This window comes from Schistocerca gregaria, chromosome 8, assembly GCF_023897955.1.
Source record: "Schistocerca gregaria isolate iqSchGreg1 chromosome 8, iqSchGreg1.2, whole genome shotgun sequence".
Taxonomy (NCBI): Eukaryota; Metazoa; Arthropoda; class Insecta; order Orthoptera; family Acrididae; genus Schistocerca; species Schistocerca gregaria.
The window spans coordinates 202,598,442-202,625,104 of NC_064927.1; the positions used below are offsets into that span (position 1 = coordinate 202,598,442).

At 41.4% G+C, this 26,663-nt stretch overlaps 1 protein-coding gene across 2 annotated transcripts in view; it reads left to right on the top strand.

Moving 5' to 3' along the window:
- The window catches only part of LOC126284688 (WD repeat-containing protein WRAP73-like), a 75,141-nt gene that overhangs the window by 26,680 nt on the left and 21,798 nt on the right, over positions 1-26,663 (top strand). For both annotated transcript variants that reach the window (XM_049983809.1, XM_049983810.1), the window contains exons 4-5: positions 11,074-11,298; positions 19,676-19,805. In XM_049983809.1, coding sequence (XP_049839766.1) covers positions 11,074-11,298; positions 19,676-19,805 — 355 coding nt within the window. The remainder of the gene's footprint in view (positions 1-11,073; positions 11,299-19,675; positions 19,806-26,663) is intronic.

The window sequence follows — 26,663 nt, forward strand, 5'->3', positions numbered from 1 at the left end:
TATTTCTTATTTAAATAAAACAAAATACTTAAAACTGACTGCAAGGAAAAGTCTTTTTTTATGTTCACTATGGAGCTCCAACTGCTTTATATTCTTTTCCCACCAGCACACGGTTTGTGATGAAAGGAATAATTTTTTTCCATCCATTTTAGTGTAAGCTGCCCAAGGTATGCTTGTCTCTGCTTCCTTCTCCATGTCTGAAAGATGTGGAAATGAATGTAAATCAGGGACTGCATGTTATTCATGTGAGATTAGTTGCATGATTGCGGTATACTCATTGTTGCATATGTAATTTTCAAATAAAAATGTTATGAAAAAACGAACATGAATTAAATGCCATGATGGCACTAAAATTTATAATTGGAGTTCAGACACTTCCTGTACGTGTTTTAGAATATGATGCACAAGTGACAATAATTAATAAGTAGCAGACACAGTGTTGACTAAGTGACATCAGGAAGAAACAGATAGAAAAATATGTGGAATAATAAAATGTCAGTGAGGTGCAATGTGCAGCTTAGATGTGAGAAGGAAATGTCACCGGAGGTCACAGTGAATTCAAAGGTTTTCAGCAAGTGTAACACACTCATTGTTGAAAAGTTTTAATTTTGAACCAAATATTGTTTTTTTCTCAAAATGAAGACCCATATTATACTTTCTTGAGATTCTCACTACACGCAATAAAAAAGTAATGACACTTTCATTATATCATTACTTATAAAAGTAACTTAGTTCCAACTAAAGTTACTGTATGGAAATAACACTCCCATTACCCTTGAAATATAACTGTTACTAGTAATGGCATTACTGGTAATGGTTTCTCTGAAATGTCATTAAACTTTTCACATTTTAATTAAAAGTAGTCTCCAAGAATTCTTATGGGAGCAATCATTAACTGCACTCTTTGACTCAGTGACACGTACACCTGACATTCTCCTCAGTCTAACTTTCTATATCAAAAAAATTATACTGAACTTATCTTCTTTTCCTGAACTTATATTTGTACAAAAGGAAAGCTGTTCTTTTTTTAGTGTCACTAGGCTGTGAACTAATGATTGCATTTGAACATGATCTGCGACTTTCTGATAGGAAAGTTGATCCCAGTTCACAGTGAAATAATCTGAAATTAACATGTACACCATGCAGATTTCTGAATTCAGCTTGATCAAAGTTCATTAATTTCTGATCCATGATCAACAGCTTTATACAATTCACCTTTAATGGCTTACATATGATAGAGATTGTTCAGTCCCAGTGGCCTGATTAACTGGAAAGCTTGCATGAAGCCCACTGGCATATTCTGAGGCAATATGGACAAGATGCAGTATTGCCCACAAATTATTGATCAGTTATTTTTGACCTGTCAGTGAATATTTAAATGACGTTTTGCCATGGCATTTGCCTGGTTGTCATGAATATGTTGTTAATATTCAGCACTTCATATTTGAGGAGCAAATGAATATTGTACAAGAAGAGTAGCCCAGGAAAATGGCATTCCAAAGTGTTGATGTTTCTGATTAATAGCATAGGAGGGAAACATTTACTTTACAGCAGTACACTTTTGTTTTAGTGGAGAAATGATGATTGCTCTGGAGGTACTCCTGGGACTCGAAAGTATGGCTTCTCCACAATGTGAATTGACCTGCCAGAAACTTTCAATGAATGTGAGGTAGCATTCCTGCTGCAAAGCATTGTTTGAGGCAGGCTGTGGGTTAAAACAGGTATGGGCTGCCATACAGAGAATGTTTCTCATTTGTTCTGGCCCTGACAGATGACATATGATAAGGGTATACTGCTTCAGCCATAAGCTGTATCTTAATTTCAGGAACTGCACAGTTTAAGTTACTGACACTGTATGGTCACCTAACTTTATCCTTAGAACAAAGTGCTGCTCACATTTATGAGTAAATGCCAGTACTCTGAATGTGAAGGGCAATACTGTTAGCCTGCTTTTTTATAAGCCAGCTATCAGTGTGAATGCAGGTATACACCATCTGTATATTGTGGTACAAGGGCTATTCGTAAAGTAACCTCAGGTAGGCTATTAAAAATAAAGAAATACTTATTGATTCATTCTGCTCTCGTGGTTGAAAAAGGAAACATCAGAGATCATGTTGTTTCATTCAGCTGTCTCTGTCACAACAAAGATAAAAAGTCAGTTGTCAACTGCACAAGAAAAACGTTATTTGGTTCACTTTACCAGTTTCAACAGTTTAAACTCTCAATTTCTGGCCCCTCACAGGGACTAACCCCTCAATCCATTGAATTCTTACCCCACCCAAACCACGGACCCCCATCTTTTATCTTCTTCATAAGATCCTCAAACCCAATCACCCTAGTCGTCCAATAACTGCTGCCTTCAAAGCACCCACTGAATGTATATCTGCCTTAGTTGATCAACACCTGCAACTTGTGTACAAGTATTTTCCTCCTGTATAAAAGACACCAACCATTTTCTAGATCATCTGGAATGTTTTTCCAATCCACTACTACCACACACGTTTGTCACCATTGATGCCTCCTCCCATTACACTAACATCCCCCATGTATATGGTCTGTCTGCTGTTCCTCAGTCAGTGCCTCTTACAACATCCTTTCTGCTTACCTTAATCAACTTTATACTTATCAACTACTACTTTACCTTTGAGAGGCAGACATACAAACAGATTAGGGACACAGCCATGGGAACCAGGATGATTCCTTCCTATGCCAGCCTCTCCATGGGTAACTTAGAGGGGGCTTTCTTGGGTTCATAACATTTCAGTCCCTGGTGTGGATTAGATACATTGATGATGTCTGTGACAGGTGGACTCATGGTGAGGCTGACCTGTTAAATTCTTGGAATTTCTAAATGCACTCTCCCAGTTAAATTTCACACAGTCATATTCTGAGTCACAGGCCATTTTTCTTAATGTTGTTCTCATCCTCACCAAAGGTCAGCTACACACTTCTGTTCACATTAAACCTACTAACAAACAGCAGTACTTACATTTTGACAGGTGTCATCCTTTCCATGTCAGATGTTCCCATCCATACAGCCTTGGTATTCAAGGCAAACATATTTGTTCAGATGCACACTCTTTTCAGCAATACACCACCATTGTCACCCAGCCTTCAATGGAAGTAATCACCCCACAAGCCTAGCTCGAAAGCAGATTTCCCAGGTCATCACAGCCAATCCTGATACTGCTGATCCCTCCAAAAAAACAACCTCGGAGTACACCACATGTTACTCAGTATCATCCTAGTCTTCAATGTATTAATCAGCTACTTCAACCAGATTATGACTTTCTAAAATCACTGCCTGAAATGAGGTCCATTCTGTCTGACATTTTGCCCACCATGCTTAGAATAGCTTTTCATCACCCTCCCGATCTCTGCAATATCCTTGTACCCTATGCTCCTCCTGCACTCATTTCCTGACCCTATGACTCCTACCGTTGTGACTGCCCCACTGTAAGACTTGCCCTATGGACCTTCCTACTACCACCTATACCAGTTGTGTAACTAGTGAAACATATACTATCAAAGGGAGAGCCACATGTGAAATAACACACGTTCTGTACCAACTGTTATGTAAATACTGTTCAACCTTTTTCATCGACATGACTACTGTGAAGTTATCAGGACGAACGGGCGTAGGTAGAAGATGTGTATCAGCAACACACAATATCCTGTTGCAGAGCATGCTCTGACCTCGGTCATGACCTCGGTGCCTCTTTCACCATATGTGCCACCTGGATTCTTTCCCCAGTCACCATTTCCTCAGAACTTGGTAGGCAGTAACTGATGCTGTAACATGTTCTTGGTTCTTGCCACCCACCTGGCCTTCATTTACATAAATTTGTTTGGTCTCAGCATTTCTTTACAGTACCTGTTCCTTTCTTCAGTGCCTTTCAGTTTTCTACATCTTTCATTTTCTGACCTATCTTCTTTTTGCTGTCCTCCTCCCTCCTCTATCACGTAATGTGCACATAGCTCTACACTTGTATTAAATCATGCACAATGTTTTAGCAGTGATCTTTGTCTTGCATATTACCCTATCTTCCACCTTTAAGCTCTCAGGTTTTCCAATGTTGTCTGGTGCAGTCTTCAACAGTCAGTCATTCCTTCTCATTCTGTCTGGTAAGCTTCTCCTGACCTGTGGTTCTGGGTGACTTATCCGAACTCTGCCCATTTCCCTTAATCTCATCAGTCCTTTTCCTCCACCCCTCTTCCTCCCCCTTCAAGCCTTCTGCCAGAAGAAGGAGCCACTGGTTCCAAAAGTTGGCAACCTTAATAGCACTACTTGGTGAGTAGATTTTCTATCTATCCAATTACATTGTACATTAAGCAATTATGTTAAAAACAAATGAACAAAGATTGAACAGCAGAAATAAAACAAGTTTGTTAAAACAAATGTAAAGTAGTTAAGCTTGAAAGATACACCATACCTTTTTCTACAGAACCAACTATATAGAGGCTCATTGCTAAAAATATAATATCTATGATGAGTAGCAAATAATGAACTGTCAAATCGCAAATCGTACATTGTATGTGCGACAAAAGTCAATCGACATACTGGTAACATAACGGGCATTGAACACACCTATCTACAAAGTGGGAATGCTAGTGTACATATAACCTGTAATAGCAATGGGGGTGCATAGAAAGTAATTCTCTGTGATGCAGTCAAATTAAATTGTTTGAGAATCGACAGAGGATTGGGCAATTGTGCCCACTGAATTTTCCATCTGGTGTGTGACAGTATTCTGACATGGCCATATTGTCTGTTTTTAACCAGTTTTATTTCTGCCATATGACTTTTGTAAGTGCTGCAACTGAACAATGCACAGAATGACACTGAGGCATTTCCTTTGTATTATTTCAAGAATCACTTGATGCTCATATCCACGTGTTTCTATCTGAGATCCATTTTCTCTATGGGCTGCTGTTTAAAAATCTTGAAATGCTGATCTTGGAGCAACAGCCCAAGAATGTCATATATTTGGCTACGTATTGTAGGGATAGTGAAAAGTTTTCCTTGGAATGCTTGTAGAAGGTGCTGTTCCCAATGCATCTATGGCTAATTAATTTGTGAGGGAAAGTGTTATTTACCTCTCTTACTTGTGTCAAATTGTCTTCCCAGTCAGGTCTATAAATGCTTTATTTGCAAGCTCCTAACTGTCTAGAGGAGAGAAGGTGTGTCACAGTGATCAGGATGGGATAGTAATTGGGCCCCGTAGTGTCTTTCAGGACACACCAGATGCACAAGAGAGCAGATGGAAATAGGAACAGCTCAGTTTGTTTGATAATGTGAAGAACCATCTTGGTTGAAAATTTCAAGCTTTAGGTCTTCCATTAATGAAAGACTATCTAAACCATTTTGATCTGTTGCATAGCATCCCCATACTGTTGGAGGAGCATTATGATTAAATTACGCAAGATTGATGGATCCATGAAAATGTTTCATCCTGTGCATAATTTTTTATACAAAAATGATATTTATGCATGAAAAGTTTATGTGCTGCACACTGTTAAAATCCTGTAGGTCATAATTTCAGTAAACTATGAGCAATTTCTGTTTTAGATTCCAAGACTTACCAAGCGGGAAAGCGCCGGCAGACAGGCACATGAACAAAACACACAAACACACACACAGAATTACTAGCTTTCGCAACCGATGGTTGCTTCTTCAGGAAGGAGAGGGAAAGACGAAAGGATGTGGGTTTTAAGGGAGAGGGTAAGGAGTCATTCCAATCTCGGGAGCGGAAAGACTTCCCTTAGGGGAAAAAATGGACAGGTGTACACTTGCGCGCGCGCACACACACACACACACACACACACACACACACACACACACACACACACACACACATACATATCCATCCGCACATACACAGACACAAGCAGACATATTTAAAGGCATATTTGCTTGTGTCTGTGTATGTGCGGATGGATATGTATGTATGTGTGTGTGTGTGTGTGTGTGTGTGTGTGTGTGTGTGCGAGTGTACACCTGTCCATTTTTTCCTCTAAGGGAAGTCTTTCCGCTCCCGGGATTGGAATGACTCCTTACCCTCTCCCTTAAAACCCACATCCTTTCGTCTTTCCCTCTCCTTCCTGAAGAAGCAACCATCGGTTGCGAAAGCTAGTAATTCTGTGTGTGTGTTTGTGTGTTTTGTTCATGTGCCTGTCTGCCGGCGCTTTCCCGCTTGGTAAGTCTTGGAATCTTTGTTTTTAATATATTTTTTCCCATGTGGAAGTTTCTTTCTATTATATATATGATTTAAATAAAATAGAAAGAAACTTCCACATGGGAAAAATATATTAAAAACAAAGATTCCAAGACTTACCAAGCGGGAAAGCGCCGGTAGATAGGCACAATGAATAAAACACACAAACACACACACAGAATTTCGAGCTTTCGCAACCGGCGGCTGCTTCGTCAGGAAAGAGGAAAGGAGAAGGAAAGACGAAAGGATGTGGGCTCCAAGGGAGAGGGCAAGGAGCCACCCCAATCCCGGGAGCGGAAAGACCTATCATAGGGGGCGCGCGCACGAGTGTATACCTGTCCTTTTTTCCCCCTAGGGTTGGTCTTTCCGCTCCCAGGATTGGGGTGGCTCCTTGCCCTCTCCCTTGGAGCCCACATCCTTTCGTCTTTCCCTCTCCTTCCCTCTTTCCTTGCGGGGGGGGGGGGGGGGGGCGGCAGTCGGTCGCGAGGGCTAGAGGTTTTGTGTGTGTGTGTTTGTGTGTTGTTTTGTTGTGCCTGTCTGCTGGCACTTTTCCGCTTGGTGGGTCTTGGAGTCTTTGTTTTTAATATATTTTTCCCATGTGGAAGTTTCTTTCTATTTTATATAAAAAACAGGGATTCCAGGACTTGCCGGGCGAGGGGGCGCCAGTGGACGGGCACAGTAGGATGGCACGCAGGCACACGCGCAGGGTTTCTATCTTTCACGGCCGGCGGTTGCTTCTTCGGGGGGAGGGGGGGAGAGGGAGGGACGAAGGGATGTGGGTTTTGGGGGGGAGGGTGGGGAGTCGTTCCGGTCCCGGGGCGGAGGGGACTTGCCTTGGGGGGAGGGAGGGAGGGAGGGATGGGTGTGTGCTCGCGCACACGCACACATGTCCGTCCGTGCATGTGCAGACGCGGGCAGACATATTTAAGGGCTGTGTGTGTGTGTGTGTGTGTGTGTGTGTGTCTACCTGTCCGTTTTTCCCCCTAAGGTAAGTCTTTCTGCTCCCGGGATTGGAATGACTCCTTACCCTCTCCTATAAAACCCACATCCTTTTGTCTTTTCCTTTCCTTCCCTCTTTGCTGATGAAGCAACCGTGGGTTGCGAAAGCTTGAAATTTTGTGTGTGTGTTTGTGTGTTATTTTATTGTGCCTGTCTACCAGCACTTTCCCGCTTGGTTAGTCTTGGAATCTTTGTTTTTAATATATTTTTCCCATGTGGAAGTTTCTTTATATTTTATTTACATCATATATAAAGTTATAGAATTTGCTTCACCAAAGAAGAAGTTTTATATATACTGTATCACTGTTTCATAGTAAATGCATTCTCTTATATTTACGGAATAAGTCTTTATCAAAATATAGCCATAATCCAGCAATGTTATACATGACTAGTCACAAATAACTCGCACTAATTTCTGGTTATTTGCTAACAAAGTTCTTTTATATAAACTGGAAACACATGATTCAATTTTCTGTCTGACTACATGCTTTCTACTCTTTTTCTTAATCTGAGTTAAATTTTAGTTTGTAGTTAGTCAGATATCTAAATGTAAATCATGCTTTTTTCATTCCAACTTTTGTAATTATTGTAGCTTTCTTATAGATTTTCTTTTCGCGGAAGGAGAAAGATATTATTTTTGTTATTTGTATTCTTTCTGGGTAATAGTAGGTCAGACTGAGAAACAGAAGTTAATTATATTTTAGTGCTGTTAATGCACTTATAAATTTGTCTCTCCAGGCACACACTCATTGCTTCCAAGCTCCACTATGTTCCCCAGTGGTAGTAACTTGACATTTTCTAAACACAGTCTTTTATTGCCACCACTACTGTAGGCCTATCACTTACAGATTTCAGTAACAGATCTTGTCCATTTCAAGTGTTGGCGTCTATCTAACAATAATGGTTTGTGGATATTTGAAGGAGCATGTACATTAAGTTGAAATTAATGCTTTTCCCAGTTATTCTATAGTTCCACAATGCCACTGATGAAAGAGGTAATTTGATCATTTCTAGGTTGTGTTTAGTATTAATGGTTCAAACGGTCCGGTAAACAACAATAGTGACCTCTGTTACACCATCAAACTCTGAAATTTATACCACATGCTTATAGTTAAACTTTCCATATTTAACACATTATAACATGGAAACTAATTACCATACAGGTACCAACCTTGGTAGCATTAACGTCCGGAGTATGGGGTGCATGATTTCCATGTGTCACAATGCCACCATCTAGCTCCAACAATGACCACCACATGCTATTATCAGTCACTGTGATTCGTAGTCACAAAACGCACCCTGACCAGTTGCAGTTCACTTGATGGTGTGTGAACATGAGCCTGGACAAAAGGAGCAGGGCATTATTGGTGAAGCTCTGTTATCAAAACAACAGTAATGCTGCAACTGCACTTCAAGAATATCACCAGCTGAAAGGATTCTGGAAGGGACCTCTTTCTGCACCTTCTGTGCAGAGTATGAAGGAGAAGTTTCAAATCAACTGGAGAACTGGATGTTGCTCCAGGGAGAGGCCAGTGACCGGTTGCACCACAGGTGGTTGATGAAATCACTGTTGCTATGGCAGACAATGCTGCATGCAATTCCCGATCGTTAGGCAGCGCACGTGGTGTGTTCATGACAGTTGAACATCCTATGGTCCAGTGTATGGAAGGTGCGTTGATCTATTGTCAAACAGTACATGTACAAGATCCATATCATACAGCAGCATGTACCACAGGATGCACAGTGACTTGTTAACTTTGCTCTCCACTTTCTCACAAGGATTGAAGTTGATGAATGCTGGCCATAGACCATCCTATGGACAGCTGAAGCTCATTTTTCTCTGACAGGTGAGGTGAACATACAGAATTGCCGTGTGTGGGGATCTTCACCTCCAGGCACTGTGCATGAAGTTCTTCTGTATGACGAGCCTGTCACTGTGTGGTGAGGCTTGTGTCACAGTAAAGTATGGCTTCACAGCTACATTCATTATTGGCCCATTCTTCTGAGGACAGGTTGGCGCACAAGGACCAAAAACGTGCAGTGTAACTGGCCAGTGTTACTGCAATATGCTTTGCCAGCATGTCGTACCTGCCCTAGGGGAGAGACACACTGAACTCAACGTTTTTCGTGCAAGATGGGGCCCCATCACACATTGCTCATGAAGTTCACCTGCTTCTCTGAAACACGTTTGGTAATGATTGAATTATCAGCCACCTCATTTCCAAATGCTTGGCCAGCATGATCACCTGACCTCACTCCCTATGATTTCTACCTGGAAGACAGGGTTTACCAGGAGAATGTTTACACATGAGCTTATCTGAAGTGCAGCATATCAAGAGAGGCAGCCAGAATACCTATGGACATGCTTCGTTCTGCTGTGCAGAACTCAGGCCTGCACTAGCAGACTCTTTTGGACACTGATGGATGCTATATTGAGCCCCATTTGTAGCAGTAATGGTACCAGTATGGAAGGGTATGGTGTACTGTAGTAACCCATTAAAAGTGTTGAAATTTAAACTGGTTCTGCATTGTTTCTCTTCCCCAAGTCCTTGACATTAATGCTTCCAAGTTTCTTTGTCATACGGTAATTAGTTTCCATGTTATAATGTGTTAAATAGGGCAAGTGTAATTGTAACTACCCAGTGCTTTCTCAGCGCTCAATTCAAACACACTGCTGTTTTTTCCACACAAAAAAGAAACGGTAACTTCTCTCATTGGATAAGGGTCTGCCAATGCATAGCTGCCTTAAACTGGATAACAATTGTATATACTACCCACCAAAAACTATTCCCATTCAAACAGCTGTATCAGTGGTTTGAGACATTATTGATTCAGTGATCACTCTAGTTTTACTCAACTGAGAATTCATTTATCTGGATTGTCCTATACTATGATAGTGAAAGTCAGATCACTGTGTTCTGAAAAATGTGGACATTTCATCAGAAAAACCCTTATGGTTGAGACCGATCTATAGCTACAGAAGATAATACTAGAATGTTCTTCACAGAATCAGCAAGGAAAGGAATATATGGAAAACACAGACAAGAAGACGGGACAGGATGATAAGACATCTGTTAAGACATCTTGGAATAACTTCCATGGTACTAAAGGGAGCTTAAAAGGGGAAAAACTGTAGAGGATGACAGAGATTGGAATACATCCAGCAAATAATTGAGGATGTAGGTTGCAAGTGCTACTCTGAGGTGAAAAGGTCGACACATGAGAGGAATTTGTGATGGGCTGCATCAAACAAGTCAGAAAACTGATGACAGAAAAAAATAGTTGTGGTTGTGGTGATAGTAGTAGTAGTAGTAGTAGTAGTAGTAGTACAGCTGGAGCAGTATTTTCAGTCGTGAACAATTTACAGAACAGTTGTGGATGTCCCACTAGCAAGACTTTACATATCTGACTCACCCATTCTAGTGGAATCCCAGTCCAAACATAAGCTGACAAAAAAATAAGTTCTCTGTAATACCTGAACAACAAAGGGACACTGTTATTAATATTTTTAATAATAATCATATTGTAGGTAGTTGCTGTTTGTGTTTCAAACATTATTAGTATTTTATGTGATGTGACTATTACACTTGTGACAGTAAGTACTAAATTGTGGCCTGGCATGCACTTTGTACTTGACAGTGTTCATTCCCTTCTTGTCAGAGTGTTAACTCATCTGTGTTCATTTGTGGCAATCTGTCTAATGGCACCCACTCAACTTATACCCAATCTATAAATTTAGTGTGAAGTTGGTCTCTTGAGACCACAAAAACACTTAAGAAATTAGGTAGAAATATTGTTTTGCATATTTTGCTGAAGCAAAAATTATTATTTTTACTAATTTTTAAACAATGATTTTCAGCATGTCTCGTGCGATGGCTTTCTGGATGTTGGTGGAATGTCTTGGTCCCCTAATGGCTCAACATTATGTTTGTGGGACAAGAAGCTCCAACAGTGTTCTGTGAAACTGTTTTGCATGGAAACTGGGTCATGGATAGGCCAATATAAGCACAATTGTCTTGGTGTCAAAGTTGTTGCATGGTCACCATTAGGACAGCTTCTTGCCGTTGGCTGCTGGGATGGCACTGTAAGTATTATATAATAGCTGTTCCAAAAATTAATGTGTGGTTACTTCTAAGATAGCTACCTCCGACGTCTATTGGTTAAGGTTGTTTATGAAAGGGAAAGTTGTTACTCAACCATATACAAGGGTGGTTAGAAAAGTTCTCGGAATCACCACAAGTCAGCACTATCGCAACGAGTTGGTCACGTGATATTCATAGGACTGTTGCCTGTAAACATGTGCCACGTCAGTGCTCTTTTAAGGGAGCTGTGGTGGTGACGTGGCTCTGTTGTTGCTCCCACTTAGTGATTTGCGAAGATGGAAAAAATTGAGATTTGAGCAGTGATTAAGTAATTTGTAAAGAAAGGTATGAAAACAAAGGACCTTCATGCCGATTTACAGAATACACAGGGGGTCTCTGCTCCTTCATATTCAACTGTTGCCAAGTGGACAAACAAATTTAAATTTGGTCGGGAGAGCTTAGATGATGATCTGCACAGCGGTTGGGCAAGATGTGTCACTACCCCAGAAATCATTGCAAAAGTGCACAAAACGGTCATGGAGGATCGCCAATTAAAAGTGTGTAAATTACTCATGCTTGCCTGATGCAATCTGAAAGGGTATATCACATTTTAACTGAAGAACTGGAAATGAAAAAATTATCTGCAAGATGGGTGGCACGACTCTTGATGCTGGATCAAAAACACATGAGAATGGAAATATCAGAACAATGTTTGGCCCATTTTAGAAGAAACAAACAATTTTTTTTTTTTCACCGGTTTGTTATCAGAGATGAAACTTAGGTGGACCACTATACCCCAGAGACAAAACAACAGTCAAAGCGGTGCAAACATGCTAATTCCCCGCCACCAAAGAAAGCAAAGACAATTCCTTCGGTGGGAAAGGCCATGGCATCAGTGTTCTGGGATGTGAAGGAGATTCTGTTTGTAGATTATCTTCCCACTGGGCAAACAATTGCTGGAGAATACTATGCTAACCTCCTGGACAAATTGCAAAAAAAAAGGGGGGGGCAGGTTTATCAAGAGAGAAAGTCATCTTCCCTCAAGGCAGTGCCCATCCGCACACGTGTGTCCCCGTGGCAAAATTACATGAGCTAAGGTATGAATTGTTGCCACACCTGCCTTTTTCACCTGATATGACTCCATGAGACTTCCATATTTTCCCAAAACTGAAAATTTTTTTCTGGTGAGTTAAGATACACTTCAAACGAAGAATTGATAGCCGAAGTTGACAACTATTTTGCAGGCCTGGAGGAAACTCATTTTCAAGATGGGATCAAGGCACTGGAACATCGTTGGACCAAATGCATTAATTGACAAGGAGATTACATTGAAAAATAAAAAAAGGTTTCAGTGATGTAAGTACTTTTTTTCTATTCCATTCTGAGAACTTTTCAAACCACACTTGTAGCAGAGATGTTGAGTTGCAGATAGGCACAACAAATGGACTGTCACATATAAGCTTTCGCTCAATAAGGCCTTTGTCAAAAATGGACCGGGTATAGGGTTTACAGGGGCTGAGCGACAGCCACAGGCCTTTCACATCTAAGTCCAATGCTCTACTAGTGGTCTTTCTTGGTTGCACTAGGTCACTTGTCAACATAGTGCTCCAGCAGTGTAGTAAGTTCCTTCCCCTTTCATGTTCAGTGCTAAATTCTTAATCTCTCCAGTAAACTTATTGTCACCACAATAGCAGTTTATAGCAAGAATGGAGGACAATGTGGTCTTTGGAAATACAATTAATCTTACAGATCATAATGTCCATAAAAAGGCAGAATAAAAGTAAATTTATTCATAATTTAAACTATAATAAAAAAATAATGGTGTAGTAAATGGGTATAGGAAAGAGATGAAGGAGTAAAATGATCATATTAAAAATATTAGAGAGCAGAGAAGAAGAGTTTTGGAAGTGGTGAATGATTAATACTTTATAATTTTCCTTTTGCACTCAAAAGATGAACATTATTCTTCAGTCCAAACGTTTTCAATAAGTTATACATTACCAAAATATATTAGATTTGATTGTTATTAAATGTGTCCAAAGGAAAATACACTCAAGAAAACATTTTCTGACCGATACTTACCTTCAGGAGAAAAACTATTTCATTTTGCTGATACATATAGAAAAGTATGTATATTATTGCTATAAGACAAACCCAACTCATGGTTCATACTACCAGTTGCAGATAGCCTGTCTTATGGCTTCCAGGAGCAACAGAAATTTCATTTTCAATATTTCATATACTTATTGACTGAATTTAAATATTTAAATTGCTGTCATGATCTACTAATTAGCAGGTGTAATCTTACATTAAAGGTTTAACAAAATAAAAGTATTACAGTTGGAAGCTTCGTGTATATCTTGAAGTGACGTAACTGACGGCATGCAAATTACACCGACCATATTCATCAATGTTTGAGAATGACACCACTTAGTGACTTTGAACAAACTTTAAACATCTTCCAGTAATGTTCGGGCTTGCAGCCGGATCCTATCAACATTCTGACACGATATTTCGGATCAGATACATCCGGCCATCCTCAGGTGAGTAGACAAAATACTGAAGAGACCTGATGCAGTCATTGTATTTATAGCAAATTCTGCACTTGCGACATATACTGGCAGTTTACAGTGCATGCATTAGGAAATGACATGCGTGAGGCAGCCAAGTTGTGTGTGCTTCCCTCAGTGGTGAAGTAATAACAAACTAATTGCTGAGTATCGACTGAGCATGTCAATTCTGTTGTGACCGTATAATTTTAATAATAGGATTCCAATTTTTATCCAGCTGAAAGCCATTATCAAGATTTATTAAATTATCAGCAAGACGTTTTTTCCACAGATTCTTTGATTACAGAGTTCCAGAAGCTGAAAACCGGTGCTAAAATTGTAGTATTATTGTATTTCATTGAATGTCCCATGGAAATGCAATGTTCTGCCACTGCTGATTTCAAAGGTTGCTGCAGATGGGTGTGTCTTTCATGTTCTACACAGCATTCCTGGACCATTTGTGATGTCTGATGTATATATGCAGAACCACACTCACAGGGAATTTCATAAACACCCACCTTCCTCAATTGTTAATCTTTTTTAATGAATCCAATGGATCCGATGAAAGCCCTGCTCTTTGCTGGTGGGTAAATGTACTACATTCCTTCCATATGCTGGGATCGTGTCTTCTAAAATAGGCAGGTTGCTTAGGAATAATAATAATAATAATAATAAGAAGAAGAATGTCATTTTCCGTCCACCAGCAGAGGGCAGTGCCTTAGTTGGATCCGTTAAAGACTATTTACAGTTGAGGAAGGCGGGTGTTTATAAAATTTCCTGTGAATGTGGCTATGCAGATATACATCAGACAACATGAACGGTCTAGGAATGCTGTATAAAACATGAAAGACACATTTGTTTGCAGCAACCTTTAAAATCAGCAGTGGAAGGACATTGCATTTCCACTGGACATTCAATGGAAAACAATAATACCAAAGTTTTACCACTGGTTTCCAGCTTGTGGGACTCTGTAATTAAACAATCCATGAAAATACGGCTTGCTGATAATTTAATGACTTGTGATAACTGCCTTCAGCTGGATAAAAATCGGAATCCTGTTATTAAAATTATGCAGTCACAACGGACTCGACAAGTTCAGTTGATATTCAGCGATTAGTTTGTTGTTACTTAACCACTGAGGGCAGCACACACACCTTGGCTGCCTTGCACATGTCACCTCCTAATGCATATACCATGAACCGCCAGTACGATTCGCATGTGCCGAATTCGCTATAAATACCATGACTGCATCAGGTCTCTTCAGTACTTTGTCTACTCACCTGCGGATGGCCGGACGTCTCTGGGCCGAAATATCGTGGCAGAATGTTGATGGGATCTGGTTGCAAAACCCGAAAATTACTGGAAAAAGAAATATGCCGGGAAAATTTCAGAAGTCACAACTTTAAACATAATTTCAAATCATTACAAAACTTTTTATTGCTGACACTCCCCACAAAATGATGTAGTAAAAATGGTCCTCCTTAAATTTTTGCTGTTCTTGCAGTAAAACTTCAGTGTCGAACATGATGTTTTAATTTATTACTTTTTTGCTAACTATTTCTATTCACAAGACTTTAGCGGTCAGTAACTACATATACCGCTGAATATATTTGCAAAATTATATCACTGTACAAGACATAGTTCAGGAGATATGATCTCATAAATACTAGATGTGTGGAAAACTAGCTTTTGCTTAAAATGGAACTTCTGACAAACTTAAAAAATAATTTCAAATCTTTTCTAAACTTTTTCTCTCTTACATGCTAAATGTCAAATACCTGACACATTAACTTATTAATAATGTAATAATATGTTTCAAGGTCTTTCATAAATGAGAATTTGTATCTCTAAAGATGTATTTATTTAGCAAATAAATTAATTAAAGAACCAGGGGGGTTGCTGATACTACACTATATTAGAGAATAAGAGAGTTCAGGAGGGAATAAAAAAGGAAGGGCTGACTATTAAGATCCTAGGATGAGAGGGACTGTATCATGAAGAGAAGTGGAGAGAAGAATGAAGGGGATGGCTTCAGAGGGCATAGGAATCCAAAGGTAGTACACTGGTAAGGACTGTACCGGCTTCAGTCCAGATGATTCCTGTCAGTGTTCCAGTGTCTTTGGAAATTTGACCCCTAGGAGGCAAAATGGGAGGTGAAAATTTTTATGGAAACATTTTGTTATGAAAGCCTTTCTGAAGCTAAATCTCTGAAAATTTGTATTTGGCTTTTCAGCTAGAAATAAAAAATGTGGTTTTTCCTGTTGAAAATTCAACCCATAAGGGGTGAAATAGGGCATCAGTTTTTTTAGGAAGCTATTTCATTATATTAAAACATTTTTAAAGCTAAATCTATGAAAATTCGTATTTAACTTGTAAAGAAATATGTGTTAGGGGGTGAAGGTTTCCATAGAAATATCACCACAAAAACTCAAAAGGCAAGATTAACCCAGACCTCTGTCTTCAGCTACCAGAATTGGATTTGATCAGAAGTACCTTTGGAAAAGACCATGGTTCTATGACATTAATCAGAACGAAAAGTGTAGATGATGTTGCAATTTTTAAACAACATAAAAATTCAGTTTAAAAAAAATTGTGGCGCTTGTATAGTCTGCTTGAGCAAAGCGGTGGTGCTAAGTTTCATAACACATACTCCTTTACTAATACCATTGTTTATATTTAACCCCAATTTTCCACTAAAACAACAAAAATCATCATCAATGTATTGATAAAATTAAAACTACGAATTTCTGGCTTCTACTAATCTTTAGGAGGCAGAACATTTAACATTGTGAACAGACACATCTGAAAGTATATGACACTGTCCTACCTTTTGGAAATATTTTGGGGATGAGAAAGGGTTAGTATGAGAGGCACCCACATGCTTTGAGCACGAAGGGGGTAACATCAGAGTGTGAGTAGGCACTGAAGCTAGTACATTGGTAACCATTGTGCCAGCTACAACACAGTGTGAGGTAGAAAATAAGCGGCTGTGGAATTGGAGAAGGGGGGTGGGAGCAGGAAGGGAGAGGATGAAGAATAAAAGCAATAGAGAAAAAAATTGATTAAAAAAGACTTGAGAACCCAAATATAAATTTTCTTGCACTTAGTGTTAAAAACGTTCATAATGAAATATTTTCATAAAAATTTTCGTTCCCTATTTCACTTCCTTAGGGGTTGTATTTCTGAAAACATTGAAAAACTTTTTTTTAATTTCTTACCAAAAAGTCAAATACCAATTTTGACCAGTTTTCATAGATGTAGCTTTAAAAATGCTTTAGTAGTTCTTTAACGTGGTTTTATTTTCAAAGAAAACTTTCACCCACCATTTCACCCTCTAAGGGGCTAAATTTTCAAAACTGCTGAAACATGTATTTATTTATTTCTGGCAGAGAAACCAAACACACAATTTTCAAACAATGGAAAATCCAGGACAAAATGTAACAATGTTATGAAAACAAAAGTTGCCACTCAGCGTCTTCGCTATATGATAAGTGGCAACTTTCCTTTTCATAAACACAAAATTGTCGTATTCTCACTTCATAATTGCATTAATAACAACATTTTCCAGCTTCTTAGAGGTGGAATTTTGAGAAGTCCCTTCTTAAATGATGCCTGCAATATAAGATAAACACCCTCTCAAAATTCAAGTTTATGTCCCTAATGTTTAGGCTAGGTGGTGATAACTTAGTCAGTCAGCCAGTCATTTATATGTATAGAGATGAAATGTAGTCGAACCACCTTTGTTTTCCTCACTGTGCTGCCTGATAAATTTTAACAAAAAATGAACAAGTTTAAAAATAGACCTGAACATTAGTACTAGGATTTAAATAATACACAACAAATGTTTAAAAGATAATAGTACTATTAACAATACTCATAGATCCGATGTGTGTGTTTTTATTTAGGGGAGTTGAAGGTGACAGGCTGGATATGAATAAAAGTAAACTGAAGAGTAAAAGTGCTTTTGGAGAAAGTAAACTGGTTTTCCAAACTTAAGTTACATATGTCTAAAAAGGAAAGTGTATGAAGAGGTTTTCTTAAAACAGTGAAATATGGACTTTCAGTGTGAAAACATTAAAAACTTGAGGATTGATTACTGAACAATGAGACATATTTGTGGCAAATTACTTTGAGATACAGGATAACAAAGAAATGCATCAGGAAACAGGCTTGAATGGAAGACATAATTTGTTAATGAGTAGGTCAGCCACATAGCCAACTAAAAAGATAGTGTATCAACCAAGAAAGTTCTTTGCTGGATTTCAAGAAATAAGAAAAGGCAGAGGTGATAATCTGATAGAAGTGGGAATATGGGCTATTAGACTATCTGGAGAAGCAATATATATGCATGTAACTGAAGGCTAATGGATAGAAAAGGCTACAGGAGGCCTTCATACAGCTGTGGTTGCTGGCGGCAGTGACAGCTGGTGGGTAAAGACAACCACTCACTGCACAGGGTAAGTACTGACCAGTGGATGGGCACAAACAAAAAGTTAAGCCTGTTCATGTACAGAGGGTGAAAAGATAAAAGTTTTAATCTCAATAGTTCAAAGACTCATTACACAGAAGACACAGTAACGAATACATGATAGATACTGAGTGTTGTATTTGTTGATAGGGAATGTGTACTTTGCCATGTGTGATTCAACCTTTGATATTGTGGGTTTTGTCAGTGAAAAATCTGGTCAAAGGACATGCTTTGGGACAGGTTTTGCTGCAGTAGGAATACTGGTGTAATTATAGTAGTTAGGGGATATCAAAGGTTTCAGCTTAGTAGTAAATATTTGCAGTGTGATTAGAGATAACTGGGTTTTGTACCAAGACTAATCATATAATAGGGATGATCTCATTTTTAAGTCTGACTTGAGGAACCCTCCCATCTATTTAATGCTTTTCTTAGGTCTGTAACTTTGGTTCTGCTATTTGGCAATAGATGGCAGTAATGGTGAATGGTGGTCCAGGTGGTACCAGTGGGTTGTAAGTGTCTTACAGTTAGCTTAGGCATATGTAAACATAACACCATTTAAAAAAAATAGTAGAGTTGTGATTGCACCATAAAGTTATTCTCAATTGAATATGTCACTTTAAGAACCCAATTCTCGTCATTTGTAAGAAGTTTTAATTTTCTGCTTTAACTTGAAGAAATCTATGGCTGAGGCTCCTAAAATGCTGGGTAAAATATATGTTGAGGCACCTATTAGTGAAACAACAAGCAGAGAATGGTTTCAACACTTCAAGAATGGTCATTTTGGCATCAAAGACTGGCATGGCGGTGGAAGAGGTTTTTGAAGCTACTGTAACCAATAGAAACAATCAAAGGAATTTGTTATTAAAAGCAGTTGATGCATTTGGGCCAAACAGTGAAAGTGATAGATATGAAAAAGTGATTTTTCAGCATGACAATTCTTGATCTCATGTGGTAAATCCTGTCAAAACAGACATGGAAAATTTGGAATGGGAAGTTCTACCCCACCTGCCATATTTTCCAGACATTGCTCCCTCTGACTACCACTCTTTCTATCAGTGGCACACAGACCACCTGACCAGCACTTCTGGTCATATTAAAAAGTGCAAAATTGGATTGATTCATGGATCTCCTCAAAAGACACATAGTTCTACTGCCACAGGGTTCACATGCTACACAAAAGATAGGAGAAAGTAATTGCCAGTGATGGCTAGTAATTTGAATCATAGTTTTTTTGTAAGTTTTCACAATAAAGCTGTGAACTTTGAGAAAAATGGCAGAAACAAAGATATAGACCTAATAGTTCACCACACTTTATATTTTTATTCTAAATAGCAATTCTTATGGTTGGTTTGTATCTGACAGGTGCTGCTGTTGAATTATATAACATGGGAACCTCTTGTAGTGATCAAACATAGCAACGAGCTGAGTGACTCAGGCTGCGCCATTTACAGGCAACCAGTAGATAAGGAGAAAACTGATCTCAGCTATAGCAGTAAGTACATAGGAAATTTTCAATCTTTCATATTAAGTCACACTAGAATTGAAATAGTTAGCAGTAATTCAAAATCAAGGTCACAATGTTGCAAATTTAGACAGCGCTCAGGAAAACCCTAGGTCTGGACTTGAGCCCAATTCTGCTCATACATTTAATATCTCATGAAGATTTCTTAGTGCACGCACTGTACTGCTGAGTCTAAAACTGCAAAAGTCACTCATTCAGGATTGAGACAACCAGGGTATTCCATTTCCTTGCGCACATTGATGCTGCATAAAACATCTAACTCATCAACCCGTAGTCATTTCACTAAAAACCGGCACTAGCTCTCTCTCTCTCTCTCTCTCTCTCTCTCTCTCTCTCTCTCTCTCTCTCTCCCGCCACCTCCCCATCCACCTCCCTCTCTGCCCTCCCCTCCTCCCACCTCTCTCTCTCTCTCTCTCTCTCTCTCTCTCTCTCTCTCTGTGTGTGTGTGTGTGTGTGTGTGTGTGTGTGTGTGTGTGTGTGTGTGTGCACGCAATTCGGTTGAAGGCCTTTTTACCTTACCTGTTGTGACAGTCTCTTTGTTGTGCTTACCTGCAATTCAAAATCTCCAGTATATGATATCACTCCATCCTTTTCAAAATACTGTCAGATCTAAGCTACACATATGCTATAACCCTGAGGGGGTCTTTACCTTCTTAACAATTTCCTTCCATACTACCCTCTAGTTTACTTTCCTTCTCCATCGTCTTATTCTTAGGGCTATGATGTTTTCTTTCATTTTGTCCAGCCATCGTTTATGTAGTCTTCCTGTTAATCTTTTCCATGACAGTTTCCATTGGAAGACCTACTATGTGTCCGCCTCCTTTTGGATATGCCCCAGCCATGCTATTATTGTACTTTTAGTTAGCCTTATAATATCAGCTCCTTATATGAACCAATTCAGCTCGTAATTGGTCCTTTCTCTTCAGGTACCATTATTATTTACTTTATTAATATTAGCCTCTAGGCATTCAAAATCCTCCACATGCCAAAAATTTAAACCTGCTGCCAACCAGTTATTCTGGTCATTGTCTCCTGTTCTATTAACTTTCATATATTTAGTTTTCAATTCGTTAACTTCCTGTGGCCTAGGCTGTGTGGCTTCTTTCATTTCTATCACTTGACATCCTCCATCTGCTAATAACTGTAACATCATCGGCATATGCAGCCACCTGTGAGGTCCTTGTACCTATGTATTCAGATATGTGGAGTTTTTGGATCATTGCTTCTGAGATCAAATTGAAAATCATTGTGGAAAGAACATCATCATGTCTAATTCTTTATTGACATTGTAACAGTCGGTTAACTCCCCATTCACTCCTACCATTGCCTTGGAACCTGCTAAGATTGCCTTAAAAACTGAAATATATTTGGATGGTATGCCAAGACGTTTGATGTCTTCTAACATCTCTTCCTATTTAGACTATGAAATGCCTGCTTTGAAGTCCTTGTAGATATTGTAGAGTTGTATATTATATTAAGAAATGACTTCACTGTGCTATGGCTTGCATACATAGCTCAGGTTTCTGATCATTAAGTGAAATTGCCTTTCTTTACAATAAAGCATAACAAATTTATGCTACACATATGCTAAGGATTGATTAAAATGTTAATTATGGTACGATTACAACACACAATAAGTTCAGAAACCTGTTAATTATTTGATAGGTTCCAAATTGGGGCTAAATGCATTAAAACCAGCAAAATAGTTTGTATTACTGTAGCAATGTTTTATATGTATTTCATTTGGCTAAGGAAATCATTTTGAATTTTATTAATTTTAGATTTATTGAAGATTTGAAACATTGTCCATGGATCCTTCAGCAAACAAATGTTTTTATGTAAAAACATAATCTTTCCAACAAGTTTTGTGCTGAAGCAAATATGATAATCATTTATTACATATGGTAGCCTGCATTTGAAAAATGTCCTTTCCCAAGGCTGTGATTTTCCAAGCACATGGAATCTAGAGTGCATGACTCTTTCACAATACTGGACAAGAGTTCTGGTCAATTTCTGTATCTATAATAAATCTTTGTCATTGTGAAGGTAGTCTTCCTTCAAATAGCAATTCATTTCTATAATGGGAGTAGATGTGTGTCACTCAAATGTAATAACAAAAGTGGCATAATAAAACAAAAGTATTTATAACAGGCATATGAAAGAATTCTTAGATTTGTAGCCAGTGCTCTAAGGACACAATTATGTTATCCTAGAGCTACTGTGTGTACTTGTAGGTTTTTAGTGGTAATCTTCTGTGGAAACCTTTCCAAAAGCAAGAAATTTCCAATATTTTCTGAAATCTTTGCTTGTTTATTCTTTATTGTATAATCCGTTCTCATACAGCATTCATAAACGTATTGTATTTTGCTGGACCATAGTTCAAGTGCTCTTTCATCAAGACAATGCCTCTCTGCACATATAAATTTAAAATAAGTTCTTCTAGTTTCTTTCTCAGTTTTTAGGTTACCAGCTTGAATTGTTGAGGAATATGCCAGGGATTCATGTGAATAATAATCAACAATGTGTTTTGAAGAGTTTTGAAGCTGCTGATTATCTTATCCATTGACATCATCAATATTATCAGAAACAGCACTTGGTCTGATTAATATGCAGTTACCCCCTGCGGGTTCGGGGGCAAGAATAGGCCCGCGGTATTCCTGCCTATTGTAAGAGGCGACTAAAAGGAGTCTCAAACTTTTCGGCCTTATGTGATGGTCCTCTCTTGGGTTTGACCTCCAATTTTCAAAATTTCCGTTGTTAGTGCGTGCCATTTGGGGAAGGACACCTTACATGGTGTTTTTCTATTGGTCCATCGTACACCACCATCTTGCATGCTATCTATTGTCGTGTGGTGGGATTTACACCCCATGTCTTCTGGGTTGCCTCCTCCTCGTCTTGTGCGCAATCCCCTTCTTAGCGCCCACGACAACTGTGGACCCTTTCAGCACCTAAAATCTAGCATGGTAGCCAGTCCGTTGTGGTGGGGTCGTCATGTACCCTCTTGGTGGTAGCCCCCTGACCATGCAGGGATCGCACTACAGATGCCAGAGCTGTTTCCTCCCCATGCATGCCAAGGAGTATGTGCCCATCTTGTCTGGGGCACGGGGACTCCGGGCAACGGGATATCGGCCAGGTACCCGTTGCTTTGGCTGCTTGTTCGGAGGAGGTGGCATCTGGGCAGATGTGGCGCAATGAAGCGCAATAAATCTCACCAAGCTGGTGGTCGCACTGCCACCAGTGTCTCTAAGCGAGGCAGAATTGAATTTGATGCTGCGCAATATGACCCTCAGTCGTTCCCCTCATTGGCTGCGCCGTGGGAGGGACGCAGATGTAGTGCCAAGCCGGAGCCTTATGTACCACAATACCTTGTCTGCAGCAGGACTGATGGTGACTCCTTTCTTACGACAAAGCCTCTTTTTTTTGTGGAACACCTGGCGGGTAAGTTTGGGGAAATGGCGGGGTTGTCTAAAATGAGGAATGGATCCATCCTCCTCAAGACATCCTCCCCAGCTCAGTCACGGGCGTTGCTCTTGTGTGATAAGCTGGGAGACGTCCCTGTTACCGTCATTCCCCACAGTAGCTTAAATATGGTCCAAGGGATTATTTACCATTGCGACCTCTTGTTACAATCCGACGACGAGCTGAGAGCCGACTTGGAACGACGTGGTGTGCATTTTGTCCGTCGTGTACATAGACGACCCAAGACTAACGGGGTGGCCACCGGTGCCTTTATCTTGGCCTTCGAGGTTGCTGTATTGCCTGAGAAGGTCAAGGTAATGGTTTACCGTTGTGACGTCAAGCCATACGTCCCTCCCCGGATGCGGTGCTTCCAGTGCTGGAAGTTTGGGCATATGTCCTCCCGTTGCCCATCCAGCGCCACATGTCGAGATTGCGGACACCCCTCTCATCCCGATTCTCCATGTGCGCCTCCACCTGTCTGTGTCAACTGTGGGGAACACCACTCTCCGTGCTCGCCAGACTGCCCCATTCTTCATAAGGAGCGGAAGATAATGGAATTTAAGACCTTGGACCAGCTTACTTATCACGAGGCAAAAATGAAATTTGGAAGGTTGTATCCTGTCCCACTTCGAACATCTTATGCTGCAGCCACGTTATCGTCGCCCTCGCGGGCGGCAGTTGTCGCCTCATCTGTGCCACCTTCAGTGGGTCCTCGGGGCCATACATCTTTGTCTGCCCCCCTAGTGTCTGGGGGCAAGCCTTCCTCTGTTGCCCCCTTAGCAGTTGGGGTCAAACCCTCTTCTGTCACTCCCCCTGCGCATGCTTCGGGAGTGACATCTGCTCAAAAACCAGGGGGCTCGATCCCTCCCCCTCCCCCTCCTTCTCCGCCGGCATTGCCTCTGCCGGTTCCTCTCCCGCGGAAGGGGTCCCTCAGGGCCCTCCCTTCTTCCGTTTCTTCTCCTACCCAACCGGATGTCAGCCAGTGGCTGAAGGTTCCGCCACTTGCTGGTCGTAGGGCTTCTGCGTCGTCGTCAGCCTCCGACGCTCCTTCAGAGAAACTCTCCCAGCCCTCTAACCCAAAGGACAGATGCGAGAAGAAGGAACGGAACGTGTCCAAGAAGAAGGACATTCCGGCGGTTTCAGTACCGCCTGCTGTACATAGTTCTGGCTCTGGGGATGAGGTGAAGATCCTCGCCTCTGCCGCGGATCTTGCCCTCACGGAACCCTTGGAGGCCTCTCCTGTGGATGCAGCTGACTCTCGCCCGGTGTCGGCCGTTGGCTCTGAGGCGCCATCTGCCTCTTAGTCGCCTTCATGCCCTCCCAGTCCCTTCGTGCTTCCATTCTCCAGTGGAATTGCGGCGGTTATTCCCGCCACCTGCCTTAGCTCCGGATGCTTCTGAGTGTTTCCCCTGTTCTCTGCACTGCTCTTCAGGAAACTTGGTTTCCAGCAATGCGGACCCCCGCCCTTCTCGGTTATCGAGGATACTATAAGAACCGTGCTGCCTGTCAACGAGTGTCAGGTGGAGTTTGCTTCTTTGTTCACCACTCTGTCTGTAGCTCGCCAGTACCCCTTCTGACGCCTTTAGAGGCAGTCGCTGTCAGGATTGAGCTCTCGCCGGCTATTACTGCTTGCTCTGTTTACATTCCTCCGGATGGGGAGCTCCCCCGACATGTCTTGGCTGTGCTGCTGGCTCAACTACCGCCACCATTGCTGCTTCTGGGCGATTTCAATGCCTACAACCCTCTATGGGGTGGGACTGTCTCCGATGACCGTGGTTGTGCCGTGGAGCATGTGTTGGCTCAGCTCGACCTTAGCCTCTTGAACACCGGTGCTCCCACGCATTTCAGTGTGGCCCATGGCTCGTTCTCGGCCATCGATCTCTCTATTTGCAGCCCCGGACTTGTCCCATCCCTCCACTGGAGAGTGCATCCTGACCTGTGTGGTAGTGACCATTTTCCCGTCTATTTGTCACTGCCCCAGTGTTATTCTTCTGGGCACCTGCCCCGCTGGGCTCTCAACAGGGCTGACTGGCCAGCTTTTACTTCCGCTGCCACCATTGCTTCTCCCCCACAGGGTGACATTGACGAGGCGGTCCGTGCCTTGACCGTGTCAATTATTTCTGCGGCTGAGGCTGCCATCCCCCGCTCTTCTGGACTCCCTCGGAGGAAGGCTGTCCCCTGGTGGTCACCGGAGATTGCTGAGGCTATTTGCGACCGTAGGCAGGCTCTCCAGTGTCATAGGTGGCACCCGTCTCTGGAGACCCTCATTGCCTTTAAGAAGCTCCGTGCCTTGGCTCGTTGTCTTATTGCACGGCATAAGCAGGAGTGCTGGGAAAGGTTTGTTTCATCCTTGGGCTCCCGTGTCTCCCCGTCGCTCGTGTGGTCCCGCATCCGGTGGATTTCTGGATACCAGACCCCTATGGGTGTCCCTGGAATCTCCCTGGACGGCGCTGTCTGCACGGTCACTGCCGCCATTGCTGACCACCTTGCCACGCACTTTGCTACTAGGTCTGTGACTGCAACTTACGCTCCCCCCCCCCCCCCCTCCCGCCCCCCCCCCCCCCCCCCCCCCCCCGCCCCGTCTTTCGCTCTCTAAAGGAGCGCGCTGAGCGGATGCCGTTATCATTTGGCACGCGTCGTTCTGAAAAATACAATACTCCTTTCAGCGAGAGGGAATTCCTCACTGCCCTCGCCGATTGCCCTGATACAGCACCAGGACCGGACTGCATCCACGTGCAGATGCTGAAGCATCTCTCCAGGGACTGCCAGAGACACATCCTCACCATCTTTAACCGCATTTGGAGCGAGGGCATGTTCCCGTCGCAATGGCGAGAGGGTGTTATTGTCCCCATCTTGAAGCCCGGTGCAGACCCTCTGGCGGTGGACAGCTATCGTCCCATTACCCACACCAACGTTTTGTGCAAATTGCTCGAATGTATGGTGGGGCGGTGTTTGTGCTGGGTCCTTGAGTCGCGCGGTCTCCTCGCTCCATCCCAAGGTGGCTTCCGTCAGGGCCGGTCTGCTGCGGACAATTTGGTGCGGCTGGAATCTGCTATCCTTACGGCCTATGCCCGCCTACAGCATCTCATTGTTGTATTTTTTGATCTGTGGAAGGCATATGACACAACATGGAGGCATCACATACTTGCTACATTACGTGAGTGGGGTCTTTGTGGTCAGCTCCCAGCTTTTCTTCAAAACTTTTTACTGCGCCACTCTTTCCGGGTGCAAGTCGGTGCCGCCTCTAGTTCATCTTATATACAGGAAAATGGGGTCCCGCAGGGCTCGGTGTTGAGCGTTTCCTTATTTCTAGTGGCCATTAATGGTCTGGCTGCAGCCGTGGAGTCATCGGTGTCTCCTTCTTTGTAT